Below are 12,744 nucleotides of genomic sequence, written 5' to 3'. Positions count from 1 at the left end.
GTCGGGGTATTTAACCCGACAGTTTGGACTTGTGCTACTTTATTGACCCAGGATTTTCTCTTTCAAGCATAGATATCATAAGGGTCATGGATGGTTAACTTCATGATGGACTGAACGTTTTTACTGAATGCTTTTCTTTTAATCGCTGTTTCTCAAAGTTATCTACTTTTAGCTGTTTTGAACTTTATTTTGTATTTATACTTTTGAAATGCACTGGTGAACCATTTTAAAAATTTTTCACTCTCTTTGCACCTTTTTTCTAAGAGTGGAAACTAATCCCAGAATGCATTGTGCTACCTCTGATACAAGGTTAGAGGATTTAAGACTGGATACTTTGTAAAATCTGAAATTGTGTATTTTACTTGGATTATTTTGTAGGTCCGGTTGCTCCAGAATAAGACATAGATAAAACATTGTTGCTGGAAATGTCAGTTTATGGGATGGGAATCACCAGAGAACAAGCTTTAGAGAATAGATCGTTTATCTGGTAACAGCTGTAAACATATATGACTCTGTGCGCTGATGCTTTCAACTTCGTATTTAATACAATGCAGGTGAAGTGGAGCATTTCTTTTGTGTACACTGAGGCCGAGGTAGATGGTAATTATGACAGGCATGGATTGGATTCTGCGCATCTCCATGCCCGTGAGGAGTGGACATCAAAGCACGCTCGCCAAAGCCCTCTGTAATAAAAGAGGAGGAGGAGAAAGATATTGATTACCGAGGGTGAACATTAGCAAATCTCTTTCTCTCTCCTTTTTTCATGTATGTCTTCATCTGTCCATCATTTCTCTCTCTCTTACTCACTGATTTGCCTCCCTCCGCCTCAACTCATGCCCCCTCCATCCCCCATCCACTCTACGTCCACCCCTCTAATCATTTATTTATCGCTGATCTCTTTATTCTGTATTTTCCCAGTTTAGGGACGGTCCGCGTTGTACGGTGCTGGATCACTCACACAGGCTGTTATCATCATTCCTTTACGCCCTTCCCGAACCCTCCTCTTCCTCCTCATCACCGCAGAGATACCTGGGGGCGGGCGGGGTCACTCTGGTCCAATCTAACGCCGTATTGATTCCATTAGATAATTAATGACCCAGGCAGGGGCCAGGGAGGAGCAAAGAGGGGGTTAGGAGAGATGAGGGGGGGTGAGGATGATGGGAGAGGCGAAGAGGGTGGAGGAGAGGAGGGAGGGGGGGGTGGACGCCAAGGCCCTTGAGAGTTGGAGAGAACCTTGGGATGGGAATGATCCAGAGTCGTCAAGGTCAACCGCAGCCGGCGCTCCCATATGGAAGCAGAATGCCGAGCGAGTCAGAATATGGAATACTGATAGAGCGAGGGCGGGGGGATCTTCATGTCCAGCAGCTGTCGATTGATCAGCGGCTGAAAAATTGTACATTAAAAAGTCTTTTGACTTCCAAATCCTGAGGTCCAACCAGGGCCGTAATGCATGATAAGTAGTTTTCAGCCCTCCAACCAGAATACCAAACTTCATCTCCCCGCACGCTCCAGACACTCATTTACAACTACTCAACAACATGAAAGGCAAGATAGAAAACTAGCTACATCAAATATTCTGTTCATGTTATTTCCAACCATGTTTTCTACATCTTCCATGATATTGAGCGTGCTCTATTTGATAAAATATTATTCACAGGAATATCGCACATCGCTGTTGTATGTCTGCTTCTACCTTTAGTTGCAGATAATTAAAGGCGGGTGGGGGCTGGAAGAAAGAGGAGAGAGTTGTCTAAAAACTGTACGATTTGATTTGAGTAAATGCTGAAATATCACCAGAATGACGCTACACTCAGTTTTGATGTTGGCTGAAAACAGACAGCTCTTTTTTTTGTAATTTTTCTACCCTCTTAAAAAATATTTTGCCTTTAATTCAGAGGTGACAGAAAACACATCGCGAATGGTGACAGCGTCATGTTTCACTAATGGCTGTCAGTTGCAAATTGCAGATAAATACATCTTACAAGGCTCTTGCATGCTCATGAGTGCATCGCAAGCATGGAGTTTGTTCTGATTAGTGAATTGTGTCAAAATGAACGGGAGAGGAAATTATCTAAAATTGCATGTTGCAGGTTTGGTGAAACAGGCCTCAGGGACATTGGGATCATAGTATATGGAACTAAGCTAACCATTAAGCCTGCAGGACGCCCCCTAAAATGCCAACTTCTAACTAAGAAAACACACTTATCCACCATATTTTCTGCTTCATTAACTCTTGGTTTTACTAAAATCAAGCTCTTAGATCTCAGCATTTGTCAGAAATCTTCTCAGAACTGGACCTACTCTCCTCCTCTTGCACATTGCATAGGCTCGGCCCTGCTCTTCACCTTTGCATGATCGCAGCGTGCATGTCGTCTCCAGTGGGCCATGAGAGCTCCTCTGTCTCCACATTCGCAGTCTTGGCCAGCCTCTGTATTGGGCCCCAGGGGTTGGGGAGATGAGGCATAAAACAACCATGTCTCTACCTAGGGGAGCTGGTGGCATGGCAGTGGGGCTATTGTCTGTCTGCGTGCTGTTTGACTTAAATGTGTTCATTTGCCTGATGCCCCTGACTCCCGACGGGGGAGGGGGCGGCTCGGGGAGAGGAGGGGCGCGCTAACGAACCTCTGACAGCTGGAGGCCCTAATTAAACGTCCCTGCTGAAAATAAACAGAGCGGGAGCCAAAGCGAGCAGCCAGGGAGGAACGCACGGCGAACAGCGGCTGTGAACGCTCGCCGCAGTGCCCTCCTCTCTCTTGCTGCTGAGACCGTGCCAAGAGTGCACGGCTCTATAGGGTAGGGGTCTCAAGCACACGCTCACGTATACGCATACGCCACAGTTATGAATATGTAGCACTGCAGCAACACATTGTGAACACCTGCGGTCACACTTGATACAGGTTGATCTCTACAGCTGTGGGCGCGGTATATTTTTAGTCTCGGCGCTCTCACGAGTCACACTTTCCTTTTTCCATATATTTCCCACTGTGCCATTACAGAACACGTCGACTCAGCCCTACTGAGCAGATTGTTTCGCGCTCTCTGTCTAGATGACACTTCTGACATTCAGCCTGTTGTGCTGCTAGCTAGCCGGAGCATTAGCAGTCAAAGTGGCGGGGTCCATTTGGGTGAGTGCATTAATGGGCCGCCCAACCTGCGACAAGGTTATGAGGCTGATTGAATAATTACTGTGGAGGCCCCTGTCCATTACGCCCCTGTGTCTGCCCAGATAGAGGGAGACGCAGAGAGAGATGGAGAGATAGCCCGAGACAGAAAGATGGAGGGAGAGATTAGATAAGCACAGATAGGGTCAATTAAGAGATAAACATACAGGTATGGGATGGGGGAAAAAAAGGCTGTGTGTGTGTATGTGTGTGTGAGGCAGTGAAAATGTGAGAGTAAATTGTTTCCTGCCCCTGTCTCCTTTTCGATCTCTCTGTCCTACTGTACGCAGCCGAATTTGGCATGTAGTGCATTTATCCAGGTGAGCTGAAGAAGGTGACAGAGGTGAAGTTGTTAGACAGAGGTGCGCTGCCCTCTGCTCGACCCCATCTGCACCAGACTCTCTAAAAAGAGCGACGTTGCCTTGCTGGAAGCTTGAGAGGGAAAGATATAGGTTTCCTGTAGTCGAGTGAAGCCTTCATCTGAAACATAAGCCAAGGACAAAATATTCTGTCAATGCTGTGAATGCCCTGGGGAGAGGTTAAATCCAGAGTGGGCAAATCAACCAGATTGATCAAATTAGCAACTTTATTAGTCTCTTACTTAAATGTGGCAATCAATGTTGAATTAAATTCTCTGAATCCCACATAATAAAACTTTAAAAAGCTGCAACTGTTGATATCTAACCAGATATTTAAGCATCCAATCAGCCAACAGTTCAGTCCAGAAGTCGCTTTAATTAGACGTGGTGTGATTAATAATACATTTTTGCAAAAAAATATAGCCTTAGTTGTCTCTTGGTGTAGTGCAGAGTATATGCATATTCTTGTTCTATTGTTTCTCTGGGGACGGCAGTGGTGGTCAGTGGGTCTGTTGACATTAAAAGCAGTGCAGACATTCAGACATTTACCTGCAGCACCCAAATTCTGTCCAATACTTTGCCGTATTTATTAAATACCCGTAAAAAGCGATGACATTCCCATGAGCCACAGCTGCACTTTGCCATTAATTAGCAAATGCTAGCATGCTAGCACGCTAGCGGTGGACACGGTTAATGTTATACCTGCTAAACATCAGCACGTTAGCATGCTGACACCACCTCTCGGCTCATTACAGCATTAGAGCACTGAGCTTTGAGTACACATTTTAAGCTCCGGTAATGCATGCATTCTGATGAAACACTGCATGGTTGAAGGAGATATTAGGAGGTAAATATTCATATACCCACTCCTTCAGTATCCATTGAGGTCAATCTGTTTATCACTGACCTGGGACCATGGTAGCAGTAGAAAGAATACATATTTACCCAAAACTACTAAAGGTAAGTGGATGACCCGATCTCCCCTTTCAACAACTATTCTCTCTCTCTGTTGAATCCCTCACAGACTCTGCAGCCTCTGAAATTGGTCCAAGAAGTTTCCATGCATACATTTAATGTTGGCTGTTTTAGCCTAGATTTGTGAAATGATATCTGCCAAACCTGCCCGGCTTCTGCTGACCCCTCTTAGCCAAGGTCAGCATAGCCATGCTCAAACTCGAGACATAATCCATTTTCTACTGCCCCGGCAAAGCTCTGCTGAGTTGATTGTGCTGACCCAGCCGGGCAAAAGAAGAAGAGAGTTAGAGAGTGAGAGGAAGTAAGAGAGAGAGAGAGGGCAACTCAGGCCCAAGGGCATGACACCGCGGTGCTCGGGGCCACACTAGCCCTTTAAATGTCAACCCAGCGCAGAGGGGAGGGAGGGGAGAGGAACGGGCGAGGAGCGGGGCTCTCTTTGAGGACAGGGAAGAATATTGGCAACTTCCACATCAGGAGGGAAGTGCTGGAGACCGGGCAGAAGGCGGCAATAGATGTGGAGGAGTAGGCAGTGGACGGCCTGTGCTCTGTCTTTGGAGATGTTGGCTTTAAACTCCAGTCAGACAAGTTTGAATGTTCTCTCAGGGACGAGCGGAGACATTTGGAGATCTGTGATTTTCAGCTTAATTGTGACTTCAAAGGAGGCTTAGTGTTTTGTCTTATGTTGTTACCTTGGGAACAGTCTCTGACCTTTATGTGGGGGAGTACATACAGTTCCTAATTGCTCTCTGTCAACCTCATGTCTTTCTTTCTTTCTTTCTTTCTTTCTTTCTTTCTTTCTTTCTTTCTTTCTTTCTTTCCAGATTTTTCAGGTAGATGAAATAGAAAAAAAACCCTCAGATGGGTTTTCATCCAAGCATTTTAATGGAAATTATATTCTATTGAATTTAAAGGGCTGAATGGAAACTGAAAATGGAGATAAAGTGTCATTTTTTTCTTTATTGAAATAAGGTTTCATGCTCACTCTCACTATTTTGTTGATATTTGTAGTGATGTTAATTAAAATATTGAAGGTTAGATTTAACATCCTGAAAATGCCACATGTGCTGTCCGCTGCTAAAGTACTTTTATTACTATTTTACAACTTTCACTGGTGAATGAACCAACCTCGTTTAATTCACCGTTCTCTCTCTTTCTGTTCTGCCTCTGCTGTCTCTCGTTGATCTCCAGGTCTGAGTCTGTCACATCCTCAGCCAATCGGAGCCTTCGTTAACAGCGGCGTCGGCACGTGATTGGGCGGAAGGATGGCGACCATGCCGTTTGTCAGCGAGGGGAAGTGTGTAAGTGTGGAGTGGGATTTCCTGCAAGGACTGCTGGCCAAGCCTCCCACCTTGCCCTGGTGAGAGATGACACACACACACACACACACACACACACACAGACACACAGATACTGTATAAGCCCGAGTGCATGCCCATGAATTAATGTCTGCAAGGTGAAATCCATGCATTAACACCCTTGCACACGCTGACAGCCTGAGGAAGAATTTCCTATCAATGAAACACCACCCAGAAGTCTGATCTCCGCTCAGTGCTACATATAACCTGCATTGTTGCCCACCTGCCAATCCTGTCAGAGCCGTGAATCCCCTCCCCTTAGTGGGAGATTAAGTAAATTTGGCCGGAATTATTAATGGGCAGTCATTTACAGGCGGATATAAAAACTAAGCAGAATCAATGTGTGTGTATTGATTGTTCTCGGTGGCTGGGGTCGAGGCAGTATAATAATGAGATGTTACAGAGGCTGGCAGCATGAGTTCACAACACACACACACACACACACACACACATTTCTCTTATTAGAGAATAGCAAGGAGAAATACAACAGCTGTGTCAGCTGATTAAGACATAAACATGTGTACGGACACTATGTACAGCCCTTTGCTTTGTTCTTTTCTTTCTTTTGCTCACGCATGCACAGACACACACACACAAACACATAAACACTCACACTCTCGCACACACACACACACACTGCACTGGTGGTCTTTCTTAGGATGAGAATCAACAACACAGACACGAGGGAGAAAGGCTGGTTCTTCTTTCTCCTCTTTCTCGCACACACACACACACTTTATTCCAGCGCAGCACCGACACAAATTGTGAAGTGGCTGTGACAACATAATTCCACCACTCAGGCCCCATTGAGGAGAGTCAATACCCAATCAGAGAGACAGGCTACCTGAGCCCCGGCCCCCCTCTGTCACTCTGCCCCTCCCTCTCCTATTGATCCCTCAATCACGGCTTCGGCTCACTAGCCCGGGACCAGATGAGAGGGAGAGAGGGAGAGAGGGCGAGAGCGAGGGGTTGGAGGGAGGGGAAGGGGAGAGATAGGCGGCGAGGGATTGTGTATGTGTGCTCACATATGGATTTTGGAGCAAATGGCATTATTAGGACTGTGCTGTGGCAGATAGAAGAAGGGAGTTTGTCTGTAATTACCAGGCCAATCTGCAACGGGTCAGAATGGAGATTGTTTCACTTGAATTGCAGGAGCCATTACCAGCATATGTATTTATGAAATGAGTTTTCTGGATTGGTGCTCAGGTCGTCTGTACAGAGCATGAATCAATCAACAGGTGGTCAGTGAATGGTCGTTATGTGATACCCCTCACCAGTTTCTCCCATCCCCTGTTTTCCCTGCCCCTATTTTCTCTCCTCCGTGTGTTTATCTATTTCCTCCATTTTTACTCCTATTTGTCCCCCCTTCCACACCATCTCTTCCCCCCTTGCCTCATGCCCTCCCCTCGTTCACCCCTCAGTCTCCAGAACCTGCGCAAAGAGAAGTCTCGCAATGCGGCTCGTTCGCGGCGGGGGAAGGAGAACTTCGAGTTCTTTGAGCTGGCCAAGATGCTGCCTCTGCCCGGGGCCATCACCAGCCAGCTGGACAAGGCCTCCGTCATCCGGCTGACGATCAGCTACCTGCACATGCGCACCTTTGCCAGCCAGGGGGACCCGCCCTGGAGCCCTCTGATGGAGGGAGACAGCAACTGCAGCAAAGGTGAGCAAAAGGAAAACAAAGCTATAACACAACACAAACTCAGTTTTTTTTTGCTATTTCCCTCCAGTCTCTCTCATTTTTCTTCTTGTCTCTATGAAGACACCATAAAGCCTCAGGATACCCGCAAATTTTTCACTCGAGTTGATACGTTTTTTGGAATCTGTGTCTAATCGCATCTTTCCATTGACTTAATGTGCAATCGTGCCGCCACTAAAATTTGATTTGCATTCTGTCTGAACACCCAGTTGGTACAAAACAAGGCTGTAGCTACCATTGAGGACACTGAGGTCGCGTCCCCTGTAAGGTTTTAGCAATGCGGGGAAGTCAACATTTTGCATTTCAAAACACTTTAAACATTTTATGGGCTGATTCCTGTGTATTTTACTGATGACTCAATATACTTCAATTTGAATAATTTTACCCCAAGAAAGGATTCATACACTAATTTTCCCGCAAGATTTTAATTCCTGGCAGCCTAGAGAAGATTGGAAACAGCATTTAAGCCTTCGTTTGGTGATTAAATGTCCATATAAGTGAATTAAAAAATAAAAATCTATATTTTTTGGGCGGTTGAGGGGACTTGGACTCACGACTTCAGTATTTTTAACGTCCTGGCTACAGCCCTGGGAGGAAATGTTTTTCAGAATTTATTAATTATTCACATTTTTCGTGGATTTGTGCTGCTTTAATTGTTTGGAAATTGAACCTCTGACAAGTATGCAGCATTAAATGAGACGTGGTTGTGACGGATCGTTTCTCGGCTCACAATTCATGCTGTTCAGCTTATAAGAAAATTACACAGCAGAGATAAATATGCTGATGTGCGTTGCCAATGCACACAAACCGCCGAAATCCATGTTTCAACTCGCATGTCTCTTTCAATCAAAAACAACCCTCAGCAGTCTGATCTGCCCACTTACTCCCGCCCACGGAGACACCCCTCACCACAAAAATCCAGCCCTGGACAGGACAATTATCCAGTCCTCTATTAGAGACCATAAGTACACGTGCTGTGTGTGTGTGACACAAGCATGTGTTCATTGGCAGGCCTGTAAACATACGTGTGCGTATACAGTAATCACGCAAAGACGCTCAGTTGAGTGGGATTCATGTGTTGTATGTGAGTGTTTGTGTGTTTGTGTGTGTGTGTGTGTGTGTGTGTGTGTGTGTGGGAGAGAGACAGATGATACACAAAGAGGGAGGGAACTATTGGTGCGATTTGTAATTACAGAAATTAACTATATAACGAGGACAGTGTAATTATAAAGCCTGTCTAATTGCTACTATTACTGAGGGGAAACGATGCAGCTACAATACAATTAGAGGTGTGTGTATGTGTGTGTTTGTGCGCCTGTTTATGTGCGTGTGTGTTCGAGGAACTGTTAGCATGTTAATAGCATGTTTGCATGTAACTGTGTGTGGTTTGCTTTATCACAATATGTAAAACATTCCTGGTTTTAATAGCATAATAAGTTGCAATAAGGATCAATAGGACTGATATCAATTCATACTTTTCTCAGAGTCCCTGAAGGGGCTCTGCACTGTTTTAACCTCATAAAAGTCACTGCCATGTGTCATGTGGACGACGACTCATCATGTGAAAACAGCTACATAATGTCTTCTGCTGGGCTTGGAACAAATTTATAACAGAAAGCCTTTTTGTTACAAGCTGGGGGTGTGGAGTTTGAAAGACATGCTATTTACCAGACATGAAAAGACCCTATTAGCTGCATTGTGGAGAATGTAGGATGCAGTGTTTTTGGAGCCACACTGAGGAGTAAAAGTCGGAATATCTCAGCCTCCGTTTCTTTGATTTTGACCGACCTCTTTTAATCCCGCTCATGCGACGGCAAGTGTTTAAGTGCAGCACTGAATGCCGCTTTAATTTACGGTATATAAACATGTTCTAATGTTCTATAAAATGTGACAAACTTTTCAAAGCATTCGTATTTTGTGTCTTTTGGCACAAGAGTCCGTGCTCAGAACTTTCTGATGATCAAAAATGATCAATGTAAATGAATACACCAATCAAAAAGAATCGTTTGGTACAGTGAATGTATACACCAGTAATAGTAATTACAAAATTAACTATAAATATATTTAAAAATTGGTATCCTTTTCTAAAATATGCTTGATTTTTGAGTTCTGTTTAACTATTGTCCCACAAACCAAAGCACAAAAGAAAAGGAGGTGTTACAGCTTCTTGGAAAACAAATATGTACATGTATATATTTGTGTGTCTGTGTGTGCGTGTGCGTGTGTGTGTGCGTGTGTGTCGGAAAGATATTTCGATTTCTCTCTGTGTAATTTGATGGCAGCATCCAGCGTCACAGATTGACAGAGTGATGCTTCGAGTTGTCGTAGTAGGAAAAGCTCAGGTGTTGCTAATAGCAACACGACAACAACAACATCACCAGGCCCCTGCAACCTCAGCAGCCAAATGGAATTCAGCCATCATTCATTTTATTATTCACACCTGTGCTCTTCCTCCTGTAACATGTCAATATGTCGTCTATTAAAAAGGCCTATTGACAGCCATTGTTGCACGGAGCATTTTCTGTACATTAATTAGCGACCGTGATTTTGTTTGTGTACTAATTGCAAAAACAGTATGACAATTAGTACATGCACATACTGTACACAATTAGTAGGTATGCTGAGACAGAGCATAATAATCTCATTATCTCATCGTTTTCACTGATCAGTGCTACACACTCCTTTCAGTCTCTACTTTTATTACAGTATAACAATTACACTCAGCCATAATGACAAATATCTCACCAATAATAGCAATAACTCATTGTAAACCAAATGCATCCCAATCAGAGAAATAATATTATATAATACACACACGGTGAGCCTGAATCTATTGCAACAGTATGAGAAAATATACATTGTTATGGGTGAATCCACTGGGATCCATCGATATCTAATCGGCCATGCAGCGCTGCACAATCTGAATGTCTGAGTGATACGCTAGCACACTTACACACAGCAGTGGCCTTGACTGAGTGCTACACGTAGTGAATTGCTTTGCCTCAGTGTTCCAGGCTTTCCGTGGCCTTGATAGAAAATACTGGCTGTTTGGAAAAGAAGGTGCGCGGGGAGCCGTGCTGTCCTGTGCATGAACTGGAAGCGTGGTAGAAAGACAAATGCGAGGTGTGCTGCTCACACTACAGTGGGAAGCGGCTCCCTTACAAATGCGAGCCTGTAAATATATAGAATCCTGCAGCAGCCACACGAAGGTCACGGGAAAGCATGCCGGCCGCGGCCGGCATTACGCTATGAATTATCTCGGACATTTCTTCCGCTGGGCCGGGATCTGATTTCTTGAGTATTTTATTAAATGTTTGGAGATTTTTACAAGCAGGTCACACACTCTCTGAGGGGCCAGGGCTGAAAATGCGATGCTAATTTGGACATCAGTTTGAACAAGTCTACCCACAATGCATTGGCAGGGTTTTAAGTGTGATGCATGACTTTAATTCCGTTAGTGGAATGTGGTCAGAGATCCAGCTGAAAGGGAGAGGAGGACGGAGAGGAGGGGAAGGGACAAATGTAGAAGGAATAAAGAGAGAAAGAGGGGAGGAAGAAGGAAGGAGAGGAGAGGAGAGGAGAGGAGAGGAAAGTGGAGGAGGAGGCGGGGGGAGGTTACATTCCTCCACTCTCCCCCTTGTCCGAGGGTTTTTGGACGGGGCGAGGGCCAGCGGAGAGGGAAGGAAAAAGGTGGAGGGTGGAGGAGAGGAGAGGGATGGAGGGAAGGGGAGGGGCCGGTGTGGCTTTTGTCTGCTTCCCACGTTTCAAAGCCAGTCTTGAAAAATGAATAGACAGAGGAAAATCAATTGCATGACCTTCACAGAGAGAAAGGGAGAGATTGAGAGAGCAGGAGAGGGGGGGAAAGATGGAGGAGAGAGACAGATTATGGAAGGAGGGAGCAAACGCAAAGGAAGGGCTGAAGGGAGGAAAAGTAAAATGACCCATGATGTTCATTCCTGTTCTGTGTGTGTGTGTGTGTGTGTGTGTGTGTGTGTGTGTGTGTCTCTGTGTGTGTGTTTACCTACTTGCACAGCATACCGAAGGATAAACCCTTTTATTTCAAATCATTATATTTCAAAACCTCTCTATATAGAGTAAATTTTGCTTTGGGTTCAGTTTCATTTTTTTTCTATTTCTCTGCCATTTTAAATGTCCTGTTAAAGGATAATTTCATTATTTCTTTAACCGGAGCCTTATTTCCATACCTTGTGGTCACATTGTACTCATCACGCTGATTGTACAGAAGCAACATGGCTAAAAAGCGGTCCGACAGTGCAGGAAGCAGACGAGGATCTGACAGGTTGCAGTTTAGCCGGAATACACGAGCAGTAAGAACCCCTCATTGCACACAGCTACGCACAGTGCAGCAGGTCTGTAAACTCTGATGAATTTTAACAACAGACGTCGGGATAATGAACTTAACATCAAGCTAAAAGGGGAAAGGAGTGTTCCACCGCCCTCTCTCGTGTGCTTCACCTCTGACCACGCCCTGCATCGTAACCTCTGAGTCACGAAAACACAATTCTAAGTTGCTCTTTAGAAGAAAGACATGGCCCATCGCCCGAATCCTCTTCTTTCTTGATCTGCATTTGATTTTTGAGGCAAATGCCAATATCTGAAAATGAAAAAAAGAAAAGCAACAATGACGTTTTCAAGATTTAAGATTTAGGATTGTCTTTATTGTCACTGAGAATAACATGTCAATTAAATTTGAATTGCCAATTTTTGCCCCTTTTTTAACAAAACACATAACATACTTGATAAGGAAATTGGTAATTAAAGAATTGTGACCATTATCTGTAGAGAGAGGGACAGTTAAAAGTTCTTCTTAGAGATTTCTGATGTAATCCCAAACCGCTTTCTAAATGAGCTGAAACATGTTTGGCACTTCGGTGGTACAATTTCCTGCTTCTTATCAGCCTGCACATTAGTTAATACCAACATATGTGTGATAAGCTAATATCTTCAGTATAATCAATGATATCAGCCAAGCTGATAAATAACTTGGTGATCTTGTCGTAATGAATAGAAGCTCTGAGGAAATTATTGTTATTATAGATTATTTTTAAGTCAAGTTTTTGGTTGTTGATGTCAGGCTTTAGCAGGTGCAGCACGGCAGCTGGAGAGCCCCTCACTCTTTTACAGGGTACAGTACAATGACACCTCGCTGCCAGCAACAGGGCCAGCTGAAGAGTTTT

General features: G+C 44.4%; 1 protein-coding gene across 1 annotated transcript in view; it reads left to right on the top strand.

The window, feature by feature from the left end:
* npas1 (neuronal PAS domain protein 1) overlaps positions 1–12,744 on the top strand; it is a 60,046-nt gene that overhangs the window by 26,801 nt on the left and 20,501 nt on the right. The window contains exons 3-4 of the mRNA XM_041940635.1: positions 5,684–5,852; positions 7,272–7,510. Coding sequence (XP_041796569.1) covers positions 5,758–5,852; positions 7,272–7,510 — 334 coding nt within the window. The 5' untranslated portion in view covers positions 5,684–5,757. The remainder of the gene's footprint in view (positions 1–5,683; positions 5,853–7,271; positions 7,511–12,744) is intronic.

Source organism: Chelmon rostratus, chromosome 7 (assembly GCF_017976325.1).
Source record: "Chelmon rostratus isolate fCheRos1 chromosome 7, fCheRos1.pri, whole genome shotgun sequence".
Taxonomy (NCBI): domain Eukaryota; kingdom Metazoa; phylum Chordata; class Actinopteri; order Chaetodontiformes; family Chaetodontidae; genus Chelmon; species Chelmon rostratus.
Note: the sequence above shows the minus strand (reverse complement) of the source record. Positions and strands in the feature narration are given on the sequence as shown.